The sequence below is a fragment of the Dipteris shenzhenensis genome, chromosome 24, assembly GCF_047967505.1.
Source record: "Dipteris shenzhenensis isolate YYH24624 ecotype China chromosome 24, Dip_SZ_1.0, whole genome shotgun sequence".
NCBI classification, from domain to species: domain Eukaryota; kingdom Viridiplantae; phylum Streptophyta; class Polypodiopsida; order Gleicheniales; family Dipteridaceae; genus Dipteris; species Dipteris shenzhenensis.
This window is the reverse complement of record NC_141619.1, coordinates 32,869,813-32,894,370: the sequence shown is the minus strand read 5'-3', so window position 1 is coordinate 32,894,370 and position 24,558 is coordinate 32,869,813. Positions and strand designations below refer to the sequence as shown.

The 24,558-nt window shown below is 43.7% G+C and overlaps 1 protein-coding gene across 3 annotated transcripts in view; it reads left to right on the top strand.

Moving 5' to 3' along the window:
• Positions 1 to 533: 533 nt before the first annotated feature.
• Positions 534 to 24,558, top strand: part of LOC147886507 (nicotinate phosphoribosyltransferase 2-like) — an 80,797-nt gene continuing 56,772 nt past the window's right edge. The window contains exons 1-6 of one of the 3 annotated variants that reach the window (XM_087395345.1): positions 534 to 1,275; positions 19,062 to 19,209; positions 19,861 to 19,980; positions 20,086 to 20,220; positions 20,313 to 20,374; positions 22,388 to 22,463. In XM_087395345.1, the coding sequence (XP_087251471.1) occupies positions 1,043 to 1,275; positions 19,062 to 19,209; positions 19,861 to 19,980; positions 20,086 to 20,220; positions 20,313 to 20,374; positions 22,388 to 22,463 (774 nt within the window). In that variant the 5' untranslated portion in view covers positions 534 to 1,042. Of the gene's footprint in view, positions 1,276 to 17,822; positions 17,858 to 19,061; positions 19,210 to 19,860; positions 19,981 to 20,085; positions 20,221 to 20,312; positions 20,375 to 22,387; positions 22,464 to 24,558 lie in introns of those variants that run through there. The other 2 variants (XM_087395344.1, XM_087395346.1) reach the window with 2 other exon arrangements.

Genomic DNA, 24,558 nt, shown 5'->3' with positions numbered 1-24,558 from the left:
ATTGCTCGAATGGACACAATATCGGGCTCAAAGGGTTACAATAATATGAAAGGACACTCTGCGAGCATGAAAAAATATTTTAACTTAAAGTGAAAAATTTGGATTGAAGCAACAATGTCATTTGTTTGACTTAATTTTCAAACATTTAGAATACAATTCATATCATTCTTCTTCTTCTTTATTCATTGTTTTAATTTATCTACGCACTCATATACATGAAATTACATCAAATATTCGTAAATATAGAATTTCAAATTCCACTTTACAGTTTTCATTTATTCTACAGAGCTAACATTACAATTTATGCATTAACAATTTCTAATTCTAGTTTAATATTTTTTTTCATTATTTGAAAAAATCCTTTCTTCATCGTTAATTTAGAATCAATATTTTCTACATTGCTCTCTTTCACCTTAGGCTGCCAACAGCACCCTAGTTTGAAGGTTGTGTAGGACCATGTATTGACTAATTTTAAAGCAAGGGTTTTAGCCACACCCACAAAAAAAACAAGAAGCTTAGAGAATACAAATCGTTTCAAGTTCATGCAAAGACGGAAATAACGATGCTTCATTTTTATTAGACGTTTCCAAGATTTCAGCTATACTTGCCGAGTTTCAGATTTTAGTTCTTTTCCCGGGTGTAATAGCAGGGCGATCGAATTTTTGCTGTCGATTGCGGCAGGAAACATTGCAAAATCTTCTCCATCTTTTGCTGACATAGTTGGATTTTTGGAGCAGATTGCCCAGAATTGTTTCGTTGCCAGAAATCCGTCTTACAGCCGTTCTGCCGTCGATTGTGATCAGTGCTGTCGATTGTGATCAGTGCTGGGCAGCAAACATTGCAAATTCTTCTCCATCTTGCAAACGAACACAGCCCTTCGTGACGACTGGCTTTACGTAGCGAGCAGAGACTATATCCGCATTCATCCGCATTACCTGATTTGCCAGCTGACCATGGAAACTTGGTTGAGCCCATGTTGGAGACGTAGTGTGCCTTGAAGATTCTTTCAGTGAGCAGAACAGCATCTCAGTGAAAATTCTCGATGGAGCCGGCTTCCCCACCATGTTCTCTTCAGCCAAACGGCCAGGCAACGTCATCGTCAACACCCAGTAATCATTCGGATTTGCAATCGAATCGCTGTGGCACGGCGTCGCCCATGGCTACCAGTGTGGGCAAACCAACGAATCCTATGGTCACAGCCCTTCTCACTGATATGTACCAGTTCACTATGGCTTATGCTTATTGGAAAGCCGAGAAACACCTAGACCGCGCAGTGTAAGCTCTTTCCACACAATAGGATTGCGCAGGCAACAACCAATATATTTGGCGTCTTCATTCACACGTGATTTTTTGTTGTTTACATTGTCGCTTGGCTTTTTCCCAAAGCGTCCTTACGTTCCTTATCATTTGCAAGGTATATGGCCAGTTGGATAATAACAAGAGAACTGGCCAATTTGGCTGAATAGTTACGATGGCGGTCATCTTCTGCATTTCTACTTTTGTGATGATTTTGTCTCTAAAAAAGCATCGAAACTACTTGGTCCTTAAAATATAAAGTAGATGAATAATTATTACTGTCCTAATCAGTGTTATGTATGCCGAGGTATGATGCGCTTGATTACACAGTTTAATTGAATCAAGAATTGATCATACTGGAGCTTTATATTAAGAATGGAATGCAGCACTACGCTTGTATTAGAAAAAAGGCAGAGGTATCTATCAGACTTAGTAAACAATTCCAGAAGCACAGTGTACAATGCTCGCAAGCAGAAGTGCTTTTTCTATTCCTTTACAACAGCAATCATTCCACCGTCAAATTATCATCAGTCTGTGGTTTGTCTTTCATCCTTGATATCATACGAAAATTGCAACAGAACGCACATTTGTGCTCCAGTTCCATTGTTCCAGAGTGTAGGCAGGGAGTCCAATAAGGTGCCACGTAGGCACCCTGTGATTGCCACACATGCAACATGGTCAGCAGGACTGCCATATAAGCCGCTTTAAAATACCACGTGCCATGTGGATAACGTGCGAGCATTTCAGGAAATTGACTTTTCCAAAACAGGGTGTGCGTGCTATATGCAAACTCTTGGCAAATATAAGTCAAGGAGCATCTGAGATGCTATATCCTGGGAGCCCTCGCAGTCGTTCCTCTTAAGGCTCACATAGTGATGAAATGGCATCTCATGTCCTCAGGTAGAGCACAATAGGTCTAAAAAGTATAGAAGAGCATGTTCACATTGTACATGCAGCTCTGTCAAATCAACGTAGCAAGTTGCTGATCAAGGTAAAAGCAAGGGAGAGGAAGACATACTCCTTGAAACAATTGGCTGCAATGCACCTTACCACTTGTGTCCTCTACAACGCTTGTCAAGAGAACAATCTCCACCTGTCTACTCAGACACCATTTGTCCCATCCTCAAACACTTGTCTTTCTCACCCACCATTTGCCTATTCTGACGGTCACTGCCGCCTTCCTCTTTGGGCACACGTTACTTGAGTTCTCGCTCTTCTCCACCTCTTTCCAAGTGTCCATGGGGATGCCCAAGTTGCGCTTCTGTGTGGCAATTCTGTCATGTGTCAAGATTGTCACATGTCATAACTGCCCCATTCTAATATCTTTTGTATGATTTGTCAAATTTAATCTCTATCATCCTTGACTAAAGGTCCATGGGCCTGGGTTATTATTTCAACAAGTCCATTTTAACAGCTATCTCTAAAATTAGTAAGTTTTTTAAGAATAGTAAGTAGGTTTTGTCTTGTCCCTCTCTACACTGTGGACACTGCCTAAAATTTTAAGAACTTTCTAGAAGTAGTAAGCTTTCTTGAAAACCTTGCCATGTAGCAGGCTTCTATGTGGCACTGCCGCCAACACATCATAGTTCTTTTAATAGAGAAAAAAACATATTTTATTATGTTGTGAAAGTTCATAAACGATCATCTATCCATGAGGGCATGGACAAGGAGAGACCAGCTGTTTGGGCTCCAGCTTACTGCCTCCTGTGATATACTCCTTCCCTAAACCTCAACTAGTTGGATGCATGGATTGGCAGCTTTTCCAAAGGGGCACACGTTTCAAGAAGAGGACACTTCTACTTATGGCGCTGTGATGTACTCTCATCAAGGGTTGCACGCTTCATTAGAGGTACAGACCTCTTCTTCTCTTTGGGATACACACCTATCCAACTGTGGTTCTTTACTCTATATACAGAAGAGGCCACATTCTGATCTATACAAATTCTTGTTCTATACTTATCATTACAGTCTCTTTTTGCTCCTCACCTTATGGAGCAAACTTTTTCTTAGGAAAGGACCCGCACCTTCTAGCTTCCACTTGATACTGATCCTACCCTAGAACTGTGCATGGAAGACGGCACGAAAATTCTTTCAACACTCACTGCCCCACGTGACCTCTCTATCCCCTCATGTCACCAAACATGACATGAATGGTCATGGCTAACTCACACTCCTTAGTGAGCTTGCTTGGACAGTGCCATACCATCAGGACACACCCCATTGTGGGGAGACATACCTCTTCAAACAAGGGATGCATCCCATCGTGAAGGGACCCAATCTTTTTCAGCTTGATGTTTTTGAGAAAAGATCAGATGATGCACTTGCAGTTTCCACTCCCACTGCTGCTGTGCAGAAGGCATGCTAGATATGGGCATATGACTTATGGTAGCTTGATGCTTTGCCTCCTTTGGAGTCACCTCCCCCTCATGCTTGTGAAGGGTGCATACTTGGGAAGATGCACATGTTTCCCTTCAAGAAGGATGGTGTGGTACGATCTGTTCGGAAATTACAGCTCATACATAGTGATGTCTGTGGTCCCATGAGGACTCCTGCGTTGGGTGGTTATCTCTATTATGTCACAGCTGGTTCTTTTGTTAGCTTATCAGCTGGTTCTACTGTTAGCTCATAAGCTAGATGGATGAGCTAAGAGTAGAACCAGCTAGTGCGTTCCTAAAATGAAGGCCTATTGCCTATGGGACAAAGTACACAAAAAGGAAAACTTATATAAGCCTCGATGGGCTGCTAGAGCAAAGGGCTCGCTGAGTACTAATCTATATTGATCTAATGAGCTCAAGAGCTCAATCAAAATCAAAGCAAACTGAGAGCTGGGACTTAGAAGTTGAAGCTTGGCACCGTGGTGGCTCTCCGGTGAGCTATGAAAATATCTCTGATCTGTGTCTGTTGGGCTGTCTCACGCTATAGCAGGGGTGCGGTCTCCTTGATCTCTGAACCTGTTGAGCTGTGTCCAAAGTGACCCCTCGTCTCTAGTGGTCTCCTCTGAGGAAAGCTGTGATAGGACGGACCTCAATAGACTGTGCTCTAGCCGCTCTCCGTGTCGTGAGTGGTCTCTGCGTCCATGGCATTGTGTTGGCTCCCTCTGCTGATCTTGGCTGCCCTCATATCAACTAACTCTTCCCCCTCTATCCCACTGTGTCCTGGAGCTGACACTCAAAGCGCATAGAAGTCCGCTATGCTCGGTCAGCCTTTGTATCCTGTGGCCTGGTCGCCTCCTGCTGCTCTCTGATTTGTTGTAGTAGTGTCTCCTTGTGTCGGTGCGTCTCCATCAGATAGAGCCCAATGCAGACTTGGTGGGTAGTCCATAGGTATCATGGGCCTGAGGGTCGCGAAAGGGGGCTGAGAGAGAGAGAGAGAGAGAGAGAGAGAGAGAGAGAGATTAACATCTACATGAGGCCTCAGGGGCCTATGAGACAAATTGCAAAACCAAAAAAGGTAGCTTATGCAAGCCACTAGGGGCTGAAGCAAAGGGCTCATTAAGACCCTTGCTGAGTGCTAAAGTGCTAATCTAGTGTGCAAAATAGTAGAGTAGCGAAATATCTTAGAGAAGTATCAGGTGCTCAGTGCTAAGTCCCTAGTATCCATGTATGCAAGTTGCCTGGTGGCTCTCTGATGAGATGTGAGGAGCTCTCGTATTTGTATTTGTCGAGCTGCTGTCGATGCGGTGGAGGGCGTGGTCTCCTTGAATCTGGATCCAATGGGCTACGTCAGGGGTGACGCCTCGTCTTTGGTGGTCCCCTTTGAAGAGGGCTGAAATAGGCCGAACTACGATCGTGCATGTGGGGTGCGTGCCTCTCGTCCGGTAGCATCGTGGTGGGGACTCCTGCTAGTCCATGATGCTCTCGTCTCATTAAGCTCCTCTCCCTCAACCTCATCGGCGGCTGACTAAGATGCATAGAAATCTGCAACAATTGTATGTGCTCTATCAATCTCAGTGGCCTGTGGCATCAGTCCCTACTGCTCTCGGGTCCTCGCATCAGTGTATCTCTCTGTCGTCGCATCTCAATCAAATAGAGCCAACACAAACCTGATCGGGAAAATGGATCAATAAATAGACTATGATCCAGCTGGATATAGACACCACCAAAAGAATATATTTCTGTCCAAAGCTATGGTAGAGATAGATCCAAAGTCCCACCAGAGCGTGGTCCTTTGATCTTACCACAAGGTACTTCTACTATCTGCCTCTCTAGAACACTGAGCCCGCGTGCTTTGCCTCGAGCGTATGTAGACTCTCCGTCCTTCATCCTTGCACCTTGCTGTCAAGATGACAGCCAAGGGTGGAGCCTCTTCCAAGCTCTTTGTAGCCTTCCTGGAGCTTGTGGAAGGTTGTCTAGTTGACCTCCTCCTGCTACAATCTGCTGCTGAACTGCTCCTCCTGCTGGATGAATGAATGCCCGGATTTGGGCTCCTTTTATAGGCCTCTACAGGCCCCAAAATAGCCGACTGGCCAGCCCCTATTTTGGCCGACTCAGTCTGGCCCTACAGCCGACTCAGGCTGGCCCCTTTGGCACACAAAACTAGGCCTTTATGGCTTTTTCTTCCATGGGCCGACTTGCCTGCCATAAAACCCGCCCCCACCAGCCCTTTATCTTGGGCTTTGGGCAGCTCTGCTTGGGCTGTGTACCCAGTACCTTTAAGTCGGGGTCCAGTCCGCCTTTGTAGTGTGTGCCAGCTCCCCCATTGCCCCCTAGGCATGGGGCTGTGGGCTGGCCTATATGGCCGACCAGCTTCCTCTTGGCCCTATATAAAGGTAGGGTGCTGCCCACTGCAGCCCCTTTCTTCCCTACAACACCTAGCCCACGCTTGTGCTGCAGCTAGGTCTTATACCCTCGCTTCTTTGGTGCTCTTCCTCGCTCCGTGCTAGGCCAGATCTAAAGGTTTGATACCCTGCCATCTCTCTTGCACATCAGCTTCTTTGATGCGCCTTCCGAAGCTCCGGTTTGCTGTGAGGTGCTGCCCATGTGGCAGCCCCCTCTTTCTTTCTCCTTTGGGCATCCTCAGCCCTAGGTGTCCATCCCTCATGCTCTCCTCATTTGGGGGCTTACAGATGGGGAGGTGACCTTCCAACACCCGTATACAGATGAACGGAATTCGTGAAGGACCTCCGAGAACGGTTCCCGCCACCCCAATACCTGGACAGGGCTTCAGAGTCAATTCTACGAGCTACACCAGGGGACAACGAGATGGTGAATCATTATGCCAACAAGTTCACTCTGGTGTTCGTATAGTTGCAGCTGGAGGACAGTCAGAAGTTGAGCAAGTTTCTCCATGGGCTACGTTCCGACATCTAGTGGTACATCCGTAGTTTTTGGCCACGGGATTATGCATATGAGCTTGCTCAGAACTTTGAGCTCATACACAAGGGTAAGACCCAAGCAGGTCAATAGTTAGAAGCCCCAGGATTCCACATTAGGAGATGGTGGGAAGAAATCCGGCAATGGGCAACATAAAAAAGATTGGATGGCAAAGGACAGCAACGGCTCTGGGGGATACTTGGATGCAGCAACTCGAGCTACCTATGCCAAAGAAAAAGAATGCTTCTTTTGCGATGTGCAGGGTCACATCAAGCAGGATTGCCCGCACTTCAAAAGCTTCGAACAGGTGGAGCCACGTCAGGTGGTTCTTCTACAGCTTTGACTCTAACCAAGACCACCTCAGTGGTTATAGAGGAGATCAAAGGGGGAACTTCAGCAGTTTCCCACTATGATGTTCTAGCTCTACAGCTAGAAAGTTCTCATTCTCGCAGATTCAGGGAGTTTTGAGGACAGCATTTCTACCAAAGCTGCTTAGCGAGCCAGGTTGACTCTCACCCCCTCAGATACCATAGCCCTGAATGGGGCATTCATAAGATAGCAGGTGGAGAGCAACATGGTGGCCGCAGCAGCCACTCTAAAAATAGGCGGGTTGGTAGATACCCGTACTTTTAGGGTAGCACCGATCAGGCAGCGAAGATCATCTTGGGAGCTTGATGGTGGTACAAGTTTGAAGTTCGCCTTGACTATCAACACCAAGGTTTGGACCTCAAAATTCTAAGTTCATTTCTTGGCTCAAGAACACTTTGCCTCGTCCTTTGATTTTCGCAATCCAAATGGCACGCGAGATTCAACAAGATGGTGAGGCATACATAGTCTACGTCAACTCAACCAGTATGGAAGCTCTAGCCAGAACCCCCGAATAGGAATCTTTGCCTTAGCAATACCAGGATATTTTCCTCACATCAAACCTTATTTCCGAGTCAGCAAGCACCCTTACCGTCTCAGCAAGACAATGGAAGAGGAGCTTGAGCAACAATTAGAGGAGTTGTTATGGAGTGGCTTTATATGCCCCAGTAATTCACGTACACAGCTCCGATCCTTTCGTCAAGGACAGCTTAGCTCGGATGTGTGGATTACCGTGCACTGAACAAGCTGACCATCAAGAGCAGTTTCCCATGCCGTATAAGAAACCTGGTACAACAAGCTGAAAGGGTGGAGCTACTAAAACGAGCATCATCACCCATGCTAGATGCTAAATGCACTTGAACGGGGCCACGATGTTCTCAAAGATGGATCTAAAGAGTGGGTACCACCAGATTTGGATTCACGAGCTGGATATATAGAAGGTGGCCTTCTGCATGGAAACGCGTCCTTCAATCATATGATGCTCCGGATCTTCAAACCTTTCATCGGTAAGAGTGTTTTTGTGTTTTTAGATGACCCTTTGTGTTCTTCAACACAACCAGTTGTACATCAATGCCAAGAAAAGCAGTCTCTTCTTGGAAGAAGTACATTGGTTGGGATACATCGTCACTCCGACAGGTGTTTTCCTGGACCCAGCCAAGGGGAAAGATATAGTGGAGTGGGAGGTGCCTACCACAGCTCAGGAGGTGTGGATGTTTATGGGCATTTGCCAGGCACACATGAAGCATATCAAGGACTTGCTACCACATGTCCCATCATTGGTGAAAATGTAGGTCAACATTGAATTTTGACCGACTTGGTCAACAGGCAGCCGACCAAGTCGATCAATCTGCCCTAAAAGCCTATATATGGCCTCTTTCTTCATCCAAGTTTCTAGTGCTCTAGCCCTCAGAAGCAGTAGCTCTAGGGATCAAGATCAGGGCAAGAGAGTCTGCAGCAGCCTGGCATCCCCTTCCAGCCCTTCTTCAATTAGTCCCTAGTTCTAGTACAACAGTCTTTAGTTCTCTCTTTTGTAGTGAGGGTTCTCCCTTTATACAATACTTCTTTCTTTACAGTAGTATTCATTCCTCTGGGCCCGCCTATATTCTCTCCCTCTGATTCTCACACTCACTCCACAGTTCTACCCGACCAATGTCTTGTTACAGAATCTACAGTCTCTTGATGCAAGACCAATTTGCCTCATATAGATTTGTTGCCCAAAAGGGACTGCTATATGTCCCAATTGGATGAACAAGAGTAAAAAAGAAGAGACTTGGTTCATGGGTCTTGAAAATGGGATTGAAAGCATTGACACTCAAGTCCAGTAATTGCGGCATACCCTTTGCTCAGGAGTCATGAAAATGGGATTGAAAGCACTGATTCTCGAGTCTAGCAAGTGTGGCATACACTCTACTCATGATGAGACCAGCCATGCCATTGTGAAAACCGGGCCTGATAAAAGGGATCTCTAGTATGTATGAGATGCAACAATATCTACTGGTGCTCTATTGAAGGTAAACTGCTCTTGTTGTGCGTGTCTCTGGACATGTTGGCAATCATGACCGTGGTTTCATAAGGTTGACCTTTAGATCATGTGTCTTGGAAAAATGTTGGAGTGCATCCCAAGTGTCACTGGAGACTCTTGGTTGATGAGGACAGTAGAACCACGTCACCTACATATAATAGAATTAGGGTGAATGAATTGGCTAAGGGTGAGCGTGCCCTGCCTAGTGTCGTGTGATGAAGGACTTGAGCTCATCAATGTATAGGCCAAACAAGGTCGATGATAAAGGACAACCTTGTTTGACACCAATCATACTCATGATCTCCTCTGCCACCCAGTGGACATCTTGACTCTACATGATACCCGCTCATATAGTGTCTGAACTACCCAATTACCCCTCAGGATCTTTGGCTCGGCCATTGTATACCTTGAGAGTTGCGTGTTTGATATCAACGATGGTGAAGAGTGAATAGGAGGTAGGATGGAGGAAGCTGTGGGATGTCTAGTGCCGGTTGGTTGGGGAGGTCATAAAGGGAACATGCATAAGTATGCCAACTGGTTGGGTTTGGAGAGCGAATGTGGACCTCCACTCTTGAAGCTTTTGTGAAAAGTCCTTAGAGTTATTCTCCTTCATTTTGGCAGATGAAATCCCTCTTCTTTTGATGGACTAGTTGGTCATACTTTCACTTGGTTTCCGTCTTAGTTGGAAGGCGTTGCTTGATCTCGAATTTGAGTTGACGGTGCAAGGCCTTACTTTCATCATCATACCAGCTAGTGCAAGGGACCGATCCAATAAGTGGATGTGGTGGTGTGTGAAAAAAGCTGGAGAGTGGCATCATGAAGGTAAGTGTGGCTCTATCCTCTCGTAGGACGGTATCATTGATATTAGCAAGCATAGTAGAAAGGCGAGCAGCATAGGTAGGGGTAGTTTGTGATCGGGGTCGAATGTGCTTGATGATGGGAGTGGAATGGACAAGTCAAAAAACAAGTGGGTATGGTCAGCTCCAAGTGGGGGCAGTGGGATGGAGAAATGTGTGATGTCGGAGGCAACGACAGGGGATCTCATGAGGTACATTGAAACCTCCTCCATGCGGGAAACAATTGAGCCCACTGGAAGAAGGCCAAATTACATCATGCATCCTCCAAGAAGGAGAAGTTCCTTTGGCATTGGACGTTCATGATGTTTGGATATAGGTGGTATATGAGAGGAGATACCTCAATCCTCCTGAAGTGTCTGGGGGGAAGTAGCAGACTGCCAAGACGGGGTCACACGCTAGTGAGAGATGATCGATATAGAACTGCGATGTCGCTTGATTCTCGTACCCCGCTTGTCTCTTTGGTCTCGTCACAATATGCTGGTGAGTCTGTGTAGAAGACAACTGTGTATGACTACAAAGTTCCCTGGCTCTGACCATAAGGTTTCACTACAGTTCCAAACAATCAAGTTAGGATCTTAGTCCTCTGAGTCTTATAGACCCCTCCTTGCCCAAGCCTACAACCTTTGCCAACCATACTCCATGTCAAGGTCCCTACAACCTTTGCATATGAGCAATATATGAAGGGTCCCCTACCAAATCCTCTGAGTTGTGGGGCAGCTGTCTCAAGTTCTCCATCTGTGCATCGGTGGCACCTCTCCTCAACGTGAGCTAGGGGTTGATCCATTTGCAACCATTTAGAAGAAGTAATCTTTCGTGGCCGATAGCTAATCCACAAGTGCGACCAAAACTTAGAGATTACTTCCTCTGGCACCTATTGCTCAATCCAATGTAGCTCTCTCGAAGGGGCTCCAACTGGAGGCGATAGCCCATGCGTGTTGTGTACAAGAAAAAGGGCACGTCCACACCTCTGTTCGAGTGCCGTACTCTGGACGGTCAAAACTACGTGTCCAAATCCCATTGTACCTCACGAATGTTCCACAACCAAAGGCACCACCGTGACCCGGCCGTCTTGCTTTAAAGAGACTGGTGTTGGGTCAATGCTCCAATCCTTGCCCAAGCGGCCCACTACTGTGAGTCTCTGCCACTCAGGGTCCCATCCATCTTTGGGTCTCTATCAAACACTGGCTAGAGACTCCCCCCAGGTCCCACTCTATAATGCCTGGAGCAAAAGGATCCAAGGGCTCGATGCAGATTCTAGATTCTCAAGGGCACCCCTATCCTAAAGAATTGCCCATACCAATGGGAGAGCTAAGGGTCAGTGAAGTTCATCCCTCCAAGACTTAGGGATCCATCTCTAGCATCGAGAGAAGGCTCTCACGTGTGCCTTTGAAGACTCTAAGCTCTGAAAGAACTGGTTGGGCCACTGTCCCATTGTGCCTAGCCTATATGCATATAATGTCCTAGCATGGGAACCTCCTCATCCAGAACCTCCAATGCCATAGAAGAGATTGGCACTTAAACTCCTCTCGACACTGAGGGCTTACCGAATGATTCCTCCAGACAACCTATGCCGCCCTATGTAGACTCCTTATCAAGGATGAGCCCTTCTTGGGGCCTTTGAGAAGATCCACCAATGAGACTTATGCCATTGACCACCTATGCGGGGATTTTCCTTGACAAGCGCTCGCTGAAGCAAGAGTTTTCAGGGGTCTGAGCTTGGATCGATGAGTCCACGCACTACTAGCTTGCCTAAAAGGGCTTTGCTTTGCATCTTTGTGTTTGATGATGCTAGGTCTTTCCTCTACCTTGGGCTGGATTACCGCCTGACAGGAGACCCTGGCTCTAGTGTTCCTCGTGCGATCTGGTCTTACCCACAAGAACTTGCGCACAAAATGTGTGAGCTGTCCCACGTATCCTTTGTGAAAACACTAGCACGAGGCTATGTACCAAGCAGTGGCCAAAAGTACCCAATTGGCCACCACGAGAGCCTGCCCCTCTAGAGTCCGTAATATCTAGGAGATAAACCTTTTCTTTCCCTTTCATCTTCCGGAGTCTGTCTTTCTCAAACTTGAAGAGTACCCAATCTCCTTCTATGGCTGTAAGCTGTCTTGAGGTCTTGAGTATACTAGTCAGCAGCAAAAATCTCATCTTTGGTCTTGAGAATGGGTGGTAAAATCACCTTCCCATTGATCACTTTGAAAGGGGCTTTTTCTATGGAATTGTGAGTGGCGTTGTTGTACACAAGCTCCACTGAAGGAAGGCACTTTTCCCACTCAGCTTTTCAGACACATAGCATTTTAAGAGATTAGCACTATGTAATCCACAATCTCACTTTGATTGTTTGACTGGGAGTAAAAAGAAGAAGAAAAATCCAACTTCGTCCCCATGTTGTCAAACAAATCTGTTCTAAACAAACCGGTCATCCGGGGGTCTCGGTCACGTGCTATTGATTTGGGAAGCCCATGGTGCTTGAAGATCTGTGCCATGAACAACTTTGCCATGTGGTCCGCTTTGATGGTCTTCCTGATAGGAATAAATTGAGTTTGCTTAGTGAATATGTCAATAATAGTCCAAATTCCATCATTTTCATTCTTCAATCTTGGTAGATCAAAGATGCCATGGCTATGCTTTCCCATGGAGCTCAAGATACTAGAAGTGGCATCAATAGGCCAGTGTCTTTTGTCTGTCATACTTTACTTTTTGGCATTTAAAGCATTCCGTCACAAAGTTGTAGATATACTTCTACATACCTAGGCAAAAGAACTTCCTTTCAATAGCTTGGTTTGTGGTGGAGATACCTTGATAACCGGCATAGGGTGGTGCATGAGATTCCTCCATTACCTTCATCCGCATGTCACGGGTTACACACAGATGATCGTCCTTCATGAGAGTATCCATCCTTGAGAGAATACTGGCTAGTTGACTAGTCTTGCTGAATATTCTCCATCATCTTTCCAAAGTTAGGGTCCTGTAAGTAGTGCTCTTTTATCTCTTCAAGGAAAAGAAGGGCATGTATTTGCTAAGAAAGAAAGACATGTATTTGCCATGAAAAAAAGGGCATGTATTTGCTGAGAAAAGTAAGGGCATGGATTTGCCAAGAAAGAGAGGCATGGTTATGCCAAGAAAAAGAAGGGCATGGATTTGCCAAGAAAGAAGGGCATGTTTTTGCCAAGAAAGAGCATATTGTATATCACATAGAGAAGAAATAGCTTTGAGACAAGGTTACCAACAGGTACTTTGTCAAGCTCAAGAACTCCTTAGCACTATGCCTTAGTGATACCTGCATGTCCTGCCATAGGCGATGAGTGCATTTCATACAAAACCAGCAATCTATACTTTGAATCTGGCACTAGATAAATTCTGTCCTTGCACCATAACAACCCAAATTCAGCATGCCCTTGGCTTAAAGGATCTTGTAACTCCAAAACAATGGGAGCTTCCTTAGAATTCTGCATATATTCCTCTTGAATACCATGAATCCACTCCTGATAGATGGTAGAAACGGTAGACAAATTGCAAGGCCACATTCTAGACAAGGCATCGTCAACCACATTTTCTTTTCCGTAGGACTGAACTACAGCCATCCATCTCTTCTGCTTCATGGACAAATTGAGCTGCGTGAGAAAAACTTGAGTGTCGTATGATCAATCTTGATCTTAATCTTGCTATCGTACAGGTAGTGGTGCCATTTTGTAAGATGGCCAACATTTCGTGATCATAAACATGATAGTTCAACTCCTTGGCATTAAACTTCTTGCTCTCAAAGGCAATAACTCCGTGCTCTTGTCTTAGAGCAGCCCCCATGCTTTTGCCACTTGCATCTGTCTCAACAATGAAAGGCCGAGCAAAATCAGGGCATACAAGTACAGGTACATTACTCAAGGCACCTTTGAAATCCTCAAAACTGAGTTGCGCTTCTTTTGACCACTTGAAGGCATCCTTTTTCAACAAGTCAGTGAATGTGGCTGCCCTCTAGGCAAAGTTTTAATAAATCTCCTGTAAAAAGAAGCAAGACCCAAGAAGCCTTTGAGTTGGGTGGGATTTTGTGGCTGCGGTCACTCCCTTATGCATCTGACCTTGGTTGGATCCACTTGAATTCCAGCCTGCTCACAATATGTCCAAGATACTCAACCTCTTCTGCCATAAGAGTGCACTTGCTGGCTTTAGCATAAAGCTCAGAATTTCCAACATCTGCTTGACATGTTTGATGTGGGCGGATGATGAGTTTTCCTTAGGGTATCCATAAGAATCTTTTCAGTTGAGGACAACTGATTAGAAGTCAAGGGGATGTTGCAAAATTGTACTTGTCCCAAGAAATAAAGAGAAATCTTTTATTTTTTACTCTGGTTAAAGAGAGCTGACTTTGGTCGACTAGAACAAGTTCCTCTATTGCGATTAAGTTCCAGCTTCATCGCTAAGTTTTTGCTTGCTGAACTGAGTTTCCAATCAATATTCGAAATCGTTTTTGAAGCACTAAGTGCTCAGATGTGCTGCGAATTGAATATTAAAGCTGTGTTGTAGCTCGACAAAGGTTTCACCTTGGCCATTAGATGACTTGCCATGATAGTGCGATAATTGCCACTATCCATAGGGTCCCTTGCTTTGTGGATTGGGCTGACGTTCCAGGCTGTGGGGAAGCCCTTATAGAAGGCTTTATTAAATAGCTTGGCCAAGATTGGTGCAAGTATTTCCTAACCATGAGTCGGGAGTTCTACTTGGAATCCTTGGCTTTACCATTTTGAAGCTTTAAATCGCTTCCTTCAATTGAGAACTAGAGGTGGTGGGACTGGGTATGTTTGAGATGTTTGGCTCAGATTGATTTGGGACATCATATAGGGTGTTTTCCTAAGAGTAGGATTCTGGATAGGGCATGATGATTTCTTTTCAAAGAGCTTCATAAAAAATTAGGATGTTGAAGAGTTCCTGCTCGTGTTGGACAAGAGTCCAAGGAGTCCACAATTGCCAATGTCGGAGATACACAACCATTGGACATTCATGTGTTGGGACATCAACTCTTTATCTCTCTGGTTTACCTCCTTTAATAGATTTTGAAAGTTGTTTTCATCTTGTTTTGACTTTCATTGCTCTAGTTTCCAGGATGAGTAGTTTTAGGGAGGAACCCAACACTTCCGAGCATGATGGTATAGACCAGAGCTCTGAAATTGCTACTTGAAAGTGATAGTTTGAGAATATCCCATTGATTGAACCTACCGCCTCTTCCACATGCACCAGGAAGAATTCTTGATGTAGACATTTCAGAAATGCATATCTTCCAAATCTGGTAACCCATTATTAGCCCATCCCAATGCAAATTGCTTAGCCTATAGAGTTAATATACAATCTGTGTGCATAATTGGCCTAAATTGGGTTTTGCATGGGGTGTGTTTGTCTTTCCCGAAAAACTATTCTCCCTCTCCAGTGAGAGTATATCTGAGATTCCCCTCGAAAGGGTGAGGCCCGCTGCTCTGCACTAGGCTGCATATAGACCTGCAACTATTGACTTAAGAAAAACATCATTTACATTAGTATCAAGCAAGCACACACGTTACAAAATCAACAAGTTGTCATCATTCAATCCAAAGGTTTCAAAGACCTAAAACAATTGGATACAGACCCAAGCTATTGTGATAAAGCATGTGGGAATCCAAGTGGAACTGACGTCTGTTGGAGGAAGCCTTGTGGAGAAGCATAGTTCTCTAAGGTTTCATGGAAGCGCTTTGATTGGTCCATGCACAACCCAAGTGAATGATAGGTTGATGGATAACTAAAGGTCGTGACTACGAGCTAGTTCTTGCACATGCAGTCCACGTGGAAGTTGTCTGGAGAGTTGACTCTACATGCATACGACGAGCTACTTCTACGAGCATTCTGAAGAGCCACGGTGGCGTAGAGTTCGGAGGGATGGTGGTCTTCTTAAACCGTAACAATGAACGTTATGAGCTCTCTTTGTCCGAGCCTTCGAGGCTCTGTGTCTTTATCTAGTGTGTTTGAGCAGCTGCTCAATAGGGTCAATAGTGGAGTCGTTTTTTGGTTTATGTATGAGCAACAAACTCCGTAGAGGTGAACTCGGTCCATCGTCTTGCTAGTCTATTGAACAAAGATATATTTTCAAGAACTGTGTCGTCTCTTTCGGAATTCATTCAAGTGATTATCTTGCATCCTAGCTGCATATACAAATTACATAAAATTGCCTACAGTGGTATCAAAGCAGAGTTTTAATAGATCGCGTGGGAAGAATGTTGAGGTCAGCAAATACCTACATGCCTAAAAGATCTCGTAGGGCAATATTCTGACAAAAAGGCTATTCTTTTAAAGGCCCTACCATCCAAGTACTCTTAGACAGAGAGGATATTAAGGCTTGATGATAGCGCCGATTATCTTGACTGTGTGAGCCTTCTTTTGAGCGAGGAGAAACGAGATGACCTACTACAACCATTTGGTGATTCCGTCTATTCAATAAAAGACAAAAGACCAGCAGCAGCAGGGAGAGGAAGATCAGATACTCGCGTGTGCCATTATTGTGGGCGTGAAGGTCACATAGAGAGGCATTGCTACAAGAAGCAGAAAGATGAACTTCTGAAGGACAACTTAAAGGAAAAAGCTTGTGTAGTCGAGGGATCTACATCTAACGAAGAGGTGGCGGGCTCGCAGATCAAGATTGGGCTTTTTAGTCGAGAACCGTGTTTAGTATTGCGTAGGCTTTTCGTAAGCACGCATTTGGTGTAGATGATCTTGGCTTTTCGTAAGTAGATCATGTTTTAAAACTGTTCTAGAAACTTTGATTGGATAGATGCTTTCTGTTGAGCTTTTGGCGATTCTTTGTCTCCTCCCAGTTTGGCTTCAGGGGGGATTGTTGGAGAAAGCCTTGTGGAGAAGCATAGTTCTCTAAGGTTTCATGGAAGCGCTTTGATTGGTCCATGCACAACCCAAGTGAATGATAGGTTGACGGATAACTAAAGGTCGTGACTACGAGCTGGTTCTTGCACATGCAGTCCACGTGGAAGTTGTCTGGAGAGATGACTCTACATGCATACGACGAGTTACTTCTACGAGCATTCTGAAGAGCCATGGTGGCGCAGAGTTCGGAGGGATGGCGGTCTTCTTAAACCGTCTCAATGAACGTTATGAGCTCTCTTTGTCTGAGCCTTTGAGGCTCTGTTTCTTTATCTAGTGTGTCTGAGCAGCTGCTCAATAGGGTCCATAGTAGAGTCGTTTTTTGGTTTATGTATGAGCAACAAACTCCGTAGAGGTGAGCTCGGTCCATCGTCTTGCTAGTCTATTGAATAAGGTATATTTTCAAGAACTGTGTCGTCTCTTTCCGAATTCATTCAAGTGATTATCTTGCATCCTAGCTGCATATACAAATTACATACAATTGGCTACAAAGTCTCGACTCGAATGTGGAGAATTCTTGTACAGACTTGGAAAACTAGGCCCTTACTCTTCCAACATTTGACTCTTTTCTTACATGACTGGACGGACAGTGCATACGCTCAAGTCATTTTGCAAAACATGAATTCAAGTGCTCCTCATCATTCCTGATTTGCAAAGGGAGACACACTGACATGAGAAACCAATGTAGCATCTCAGCTGAGCTGACACATCCTTTGTCTGGCTAAGTTGGAAAATCCCCACTTATGTCTGCACGCAAAATAGTCTGCTGCATGAGGTAGAACTAGAAACTCATGGACCCTGATGTTTGCTGAAACACAAGTGCAGCATAGTCTCCTGTACGAGGACCTCCAAAAGACTTCTCAAAATTGAAAAAAAGACAGGTAAATATGTCCACAGAAGTGAATTTTCTCTCCTGATTTTGAACAAAAAGTTGTTGGGACAGCCTGAATGGCTTCAGGTTTTAGGGCTTTAGCCAAAACCTTATATGATCCTCTGTGCAGTGTTTTTTCCCTTGCCTTTTTCAGGTCCTCCAGCTTGGATTTTTGGGTGGAGCATGTGTTTCAGCCGGGTTAAGCTTTCCTGCCTTCTGGATTCTATTAAAGAATGGGGTAGGCGCTGCTGGTTGAAACTTGATGCCTATATCGCCTTCAAATTTATCCCATCAAAAAAGCAATGGAATGATTGCGGGCTTGAGGGAATTGTAAAGCGCATCATTGGGGGAATACTTTTGAGGAATGAGTGAACGATCCAGGAGTGTTTACCTGAAACTCCAATTGTCAAAAAAGTTACAGCATTACAATCTTATGGACCTTGAAATGAATTAACCTTGAACTAATATCTTCAGAGAGGATGCACATGTTGATTGGATTACATGAGTAAGCCTATTCTGTACAAAAAATTTAATTTGTAAGATTGGAAATATTCAAGTCTTATGAAGAGGGGTGTGTGTGTGTGTGTGTGTGTTTCAAAGGAGAGTTTCATTGAGTATGCTTGTGCTTTCTAAGTTAGGAATGTAATTTTGCATCTTTATAGGAAGCGGTACATAAGTGAAAGGGGTCCTTTTAGTTCTTTATGTTTTAAAAGAGAGAGAGAGAGAGAGAGAGAGAGAGAGAGAGAGAGAGAGATTTTATTCCTGTTTTTTTGGAAGATTTTATTCCTTGATTCGCTTGTTTAATTTTGCTTAGTCACCTTCTTCCTTTCTTCTTTATTTCTTGTTTTCTTTCTCTTTTGTTTATTTGACGTATTTTAGTAAGCACTTGGTTTGCCCAAGCGACTCCGCGGGTCTTTAGAAAGCCAGTATAGCTGCTTATGCTTGGGCACTGATGACGACATAAGTGTTGCTTTGCTTGCTAAGTATGTCTTCCTTTTGTTAAAAAAAAAAGTTTTTGCTACCTCTTTTTTCATCTCTTTTGTTTTCTCTTTTATTTTGTGTAGATTTTTGGACTTTAGAACAACAAAAAATCTGAATTTGTATGATTGGATATATTCTAGTCGTACACAGGTATATATATATATAATAGCATTCCAACTGTCGTACCTCTTATATCTGATTGGCTGAAGACAAAAGTATGACATCAGAAAATGGACCTTTTTAAGTTCAAAGACTGATTATGAATTATTTGACTCCTTGCTGATTTGCAAAGTCTATGTTCTTTTCTACATATCAGCCTTGGGTCCACAATGTAAGAACTTGTGTAATCTTTTTGTCATTGTGTCTAGGTTTTTTTTTCCCAAATTGAAGAATTTGGCTTGTTTTATGAGAATTAAATACATTATGGACAATTGTTGATAGGTGGTTGCCTTTTGGGACAGGTTTGATCTTTTGCACCGTAAGAATCCTTTTGGTGGAGAATATACAGTCTTTGCAGGTCTAGAGGAATGCATAAGATTTGCTGCAAATTTCCATTTTGAAGAATCGGAGATAAAATATTTGCGTGGAATCATGCCGCCAACATGTGAGGTGCATAGAAGTTCTGATCTTCTCATGTGTTTCAATCTTAACAAAGGAATATATTAACCACAATTTTGTTTTTAAATGAGATCTTGCAATTATGGCTGCCTCCTCTTCTCCCATATCTCCTATTCCCTTTTCCCTGATACAGGTATTTTATACATTCCAATCAAGTATTGGTAAAGTAGACAACAGTAGTTGGAGCATGTGCAATACAAGCATCATTGAGTCTCCTTTGGAGTTCTGACAGAAAGCTTAAATTGATGCTCATGTTGTGGGGGGTATGGATACGTGTTCATGTGAGAGCTCTCACACGTGTTTACACTGGCCTATCTGACAATGTCAGTGGGAATAGTTAGTCCCTTCTATGCATGATGGAGTTTTGGCCTTCTTGCTCTGGGGTCACTAATGAGCTGCCTGGTTTGCTTTTACAGCATGGGTTTGGACATGCTTCTGGAATCATCTAGATATATGTGCCATATAAGGAGCAAGATCTCATGCCTAGCCACCTTATTGGAACCTTGTGCATCCTTAAAGCGCTTTTGCTCCCTTTGCATGTTTCGTCTAAGGTTGTAAAGTTTTGAAGACTAGTTGTGAGTGATCCAAGATGATCACATGCAGTTTCGAATACAATATAAATTTGTATGAATTGGCTAGCAGGATGCATTTTTTGAATATCTGAAATCAGCAGACTGCTCAGAGGTAGAGATATATGCCATACCTGAAGGCTCTGTTGTTTTTCCACGAATACCTCTCATCAGAGTTGAAGGCCCATTACTGGTGAGTCTTAGTAAAGGTTGTGAGTATCTAAGATTTTTAGCAGTTGTGTTGAATACTTCTGCCTTCCGCTGCATTGAACCTGATAGTTTTATGCTGTTGCCATAGATTGTACAACTTTTGGAGACTGCATTCCTGAACTTAGTAAACTATGCATCATTGGTGACTACAAATGCTGCCAGGCATAGACAAGTCGCTGGAAAATCAAAAGTGCTCCTTGAGTTTGGGTTGCGCCGGGCTCAGGTAATGCCAACCTGCTGCCGATGTTGCTTCAAAAATGCTAATGGTTAGTATGTTTAAGAGCATTCAAGCTTACTTTACACATGGATGTGAAGGGTCCTGATGGAGGAATTAGTGCATCCAAATACTGTTACATGGGGGGATTTGATGCAACAAGGTGAACAATTCAAACTCTCTGAGGACCTTTGGTGGTATGGGTAGGGTGTTAGTAATGTTTTCTTGGGAAGAGGCTTATTTTTCATGATGTTATAATAATACTTGCAGTGATCTGAATGTATTCAATTTTGAGAGCTTGATTTGGATTCAGATGCGTTTAATAACTTACCATGAGCCACCTGTGTCTTTTTTTCCTCTATAACACAATCCTGCTGAGCTGTTTCTCCCTTTTAAAGGGGCGGTCCTGTCTTCACTTGCCAAACGTTGGTCGAGAATGCTGACCTAGATGGCTGTCATTTTCAAATGATTTATTTTCTCTGTCAATTTGCCTTAATGAACCACACAGAGCAGTTCTTATCTAAAGGATCATCTCATGGGAACAAATGGAGGGTTGGAATCGATATCACCAAGAGATTTTTGCACTGATGTATGTACACTCTGATATGGTTACAGCATGCAATGGCAGAGTTGGAAAAAAAACCCGCAGAACCTTGAAACTACACATAGGCCAGTCTAGCCACATCAAATCGAAAAGGCTTATCTCTATAAAAGCACTAGCCCTTTAAATTTTTTCATTTACATCGATTTTTTCATGAAGAGAGCTGCCTTATGTGTGATTTATATTTTTTGTTGGAACAATGAATGCATGATTACACGAATTTGAGTTGGCAATCCAAGGAGTTTTCCTAAAAAGCAAGACCTTGATTTGAAAAAGAAAAGGCGCACAAAAGCTATAGATGCTGAAGATCTCCTTTGTTGGTTAAACTTTCTTTTAGATATTTGTGCATAACTCTATGAGACACTTTATTCCAACAAATTATTGGTATTCTGATGGTCACTAATTGTGTTGTTTTCTTAGCCCATTCCTCGATGGCCGACTGTGTAGTGGCTATCTGTGCGTCTACTGAATGGTTCAGTATTTGCCCGTCAAGGTCTTTGATGATGGAGTCTGAGACGACTAGAAGGCTCTAGGAATCTCCATGTGCATTAATGTTGGTTAATTTGTTAGCCATGCAGCTAGGGGTAAGGGCCGAGGGGGAAGATTGTGGTAAACGAAGACCGAAGGGGCTGAGGTTAACATATGCATTGGGGGGGTTTAGCACCTTGGAAGTGGCTAGGAATAGGAAGAGAGCCTTCTAGGGAGTTGGGGACACTCTGTTACACGCTAAGAAAAGAAAAAAAGTTAGTTTGCAGTCTCGACTGATTTTGTAAACCCAAGCTGGGTGGACATAGCAGGTGTGTGTGCAGGGTGTAAAGTCTGGGTGGTGATCCACCTGTGATTAGTCTTGTGTTCAAGTGGAGTCTGGACTTTAGTCTAACACCTGCTTCATGCTCCTCTTGTCTGTCTTGGCTAGAATGGACTGAGGAGCAGCTCGTTTTTGTCTGTTGATGATGTTATTCTGCTTTTTGTGTTGTTTTTTGTGCACGCATATGAAGGGTGACAAATGCTTCTGCATAGACATGATACCAAGAGCTCTCTGACATGCGATGTGGTACGCATGTGTAGTTGGCTAGTATTTGAAGGTCCTGTCCAGAAATTAACTTGCTAGGTATTGTATGGAAATGTCCCGATTGCTGACAAATATGTTCAAACATTTTAATGGTATACTACTTATTTTCATAAATTGTTTATAACATTTTTCTAACTTTGCTGTCACCATGTCCATTGGTTAACAGGACTGCAAAAGTGACTAAGATTTTCTTCACAACATACCTTAGTTCTTTCTCTCTGTAATTCATTTAAAGATGTATGTTTAAGAACAGTGCTGTTTCCAGCTAAAAAGATGTATGTTTTAGAACAGTTAAGCTTTCTTGCAAGGTGGATTCCTCCACACAACATGTCTTAATTTTCTCTCTCAAATTCATTTAACGAGGAGAATCTACATCATGCTTTGCTTTAAGATAAACTCTCCTTGATTGGCTTTTATCACAGGATTTTTGAAGCACATTGAGAAGTTGGAACTTGTTGATGTTTAACCCCTTTCAGAAAAAGTTTAACATATTTGAAGTGCAGCAATGTAGATGCAGGACAAAGATTTGGAATACCTGTTCGTGGGACTCATTCTCATGCTTTTGTAAGCTCATTCATGGTAAGTAGTTTTCCCATTGATGCTTGGAATTGGATCTTGCTATATGCTATGTGACTATACATATGGCATGCTTAAGGGATTATTGTCTCTATTTTGAGAGTGGGTATTGTATAAGGTGAACCCCTTTTTTTGGGGGGAGTAATGAGAGAGTTTTTGTGAACATAAAGAAAGGGCACCTCAGATGGGGATTGTCTGTCAATCTAAGGTAACACAAACATTGCTTATTGGCTAACAGGACTCATATTTTAGAGTCTAGGTAAAGACAAGTTGTCACTTTATCCCTTATATAAATTGATCGTGTACAATGCAATAGTAGCTAGTCCCTGCTATGCGTGATGGAGTTTATGGTTTTCAATCTTATGAGTGACTATCGTGAGATTGAAACTGCACTATGTTGTGTTTTTAGAGGATGAGTTTGGGAATGTTCCTGGATTCATCTAGGTATATAAATGCAATGCATGAGGGAAGAAAAGACCACTCGTTCAAGCTTTCTATCAATGTGTATTCGTATCACATTCCAAGGAGTAGGCTTCTCTCAGTTCTATTGGAGGTAAAGTGCTGTTCGGCCAAGATCGTGTAATGAACCTTTGGGAAGGACAAGCTCATCTTCAAGCTAACCAATGGCTCTAGATAGTGTGATGTGGTTGGCAAAACAACAGAGGCAAAGCCTGAAAATTCACTGAAAGGGGGAGAGAGGATATGCACAAGAGGGCTTGTGTTGGGGAAATAAAGCTTGTAGCAGGGTCAACGAAAATGGGAATTGCATAACAGATCATGGTGAGACAAGATTTGAGAAAGACGTGAGCAATAGGAAGGGGAGAGCGCAAAAGTAACTAGTTCGAGTTATGCTATTAGTATGGAGAGGTCTTGGAAGGTGAGAAGCCTTAAAAAAAAGGACTGGGAAGGCTTATATATGTACTCTCCTCTCGAAGGACCAGAAAGTTGATGTGACTTCGGTTCTAAAGGATGTGCCCTCTTACTTTCAACTATTAATAAGACCTCATGATTTTGTACACTCTCTTTGTCGCTTATTAGCTATCTCACCTTTCTCTATCTTCGTGCTGGCTTTTTAACAAAGCGGTCTGCACTAATTTTCCCCACACTTGGACCCTTAACACCATCATTGCTATTCATAGGGAGAAAACTATAGGACCATTATGATTGGGCATGTCATGTCCAAGATCTATGCCTTTGTGCTTGATACGGAGGTTAGCTAGTTTGCGGAGCGCCAACAAGACAAAACGGTGCTCTTGCAGTGCTTGTTATCCACAGCCGCATCAGCTGAGCACCATGATGGTATGGCATTCCATGCATCAAATGGTGCTGGTAACACTCTCGTTGATGGGGGGGGGCACACTAGGAGGCATAGTCAAAGCTCCATGGTATATCCTCAAATGCAATGAGGACTCAAAGCTCATGGGAAGGCAGGCTTCCATGCGGATCGTGTGGCTCTAGATCAACATACTGACACTCCAATGTGTCATTGAGAAGGCGAGAGCATGAAGGCAGAGGGTTTATTGCTACTTTTTGGATTTCTGCAAGGCTATCGATATGATGTTGAGCGCCCATTTGCCTGCATGATTTGGGATACGGTCAGGAGATCATTTGGGAAGTCATGGCACTTTATAATATGGGACTTAAGTAGAGTTCGGACGGCTACAGGGTGGACAAAGGAGCTTGTCCATTATCACTAAGTTTGTTTCGCTTCTACATTGGCGAGCTTGAGGTGGGGCTGGCTTATCATCTCTCGTTGGCTCTTTGATTTAGATTCTCCTCTATGCAGGCAAAGTGGTCTTCGTCTTCTCTTCAGCTGAGGTCTTCAGCGACACCTAGATGCACTACACCTTCTATGAGACACATGATTTGAAGGTCAATCTTGGTAAAAGCAAGGTTATGATCTTCACATCCACGACAATCATGCATAGAGAGCAGTTCACCTTTGACGGGTTACCGGCACAGATCATTGCAGTCTGCACGTAACTGGGAGCTTCTTTTCTTTGGCCTTATCTAGCATTGCATGCTCGATTGAGCAAGGGGTTGTTGGAGAGTGGGAGAGAAGATGGACATCATGGAAGAGAGTGTGGGAACCAAATGG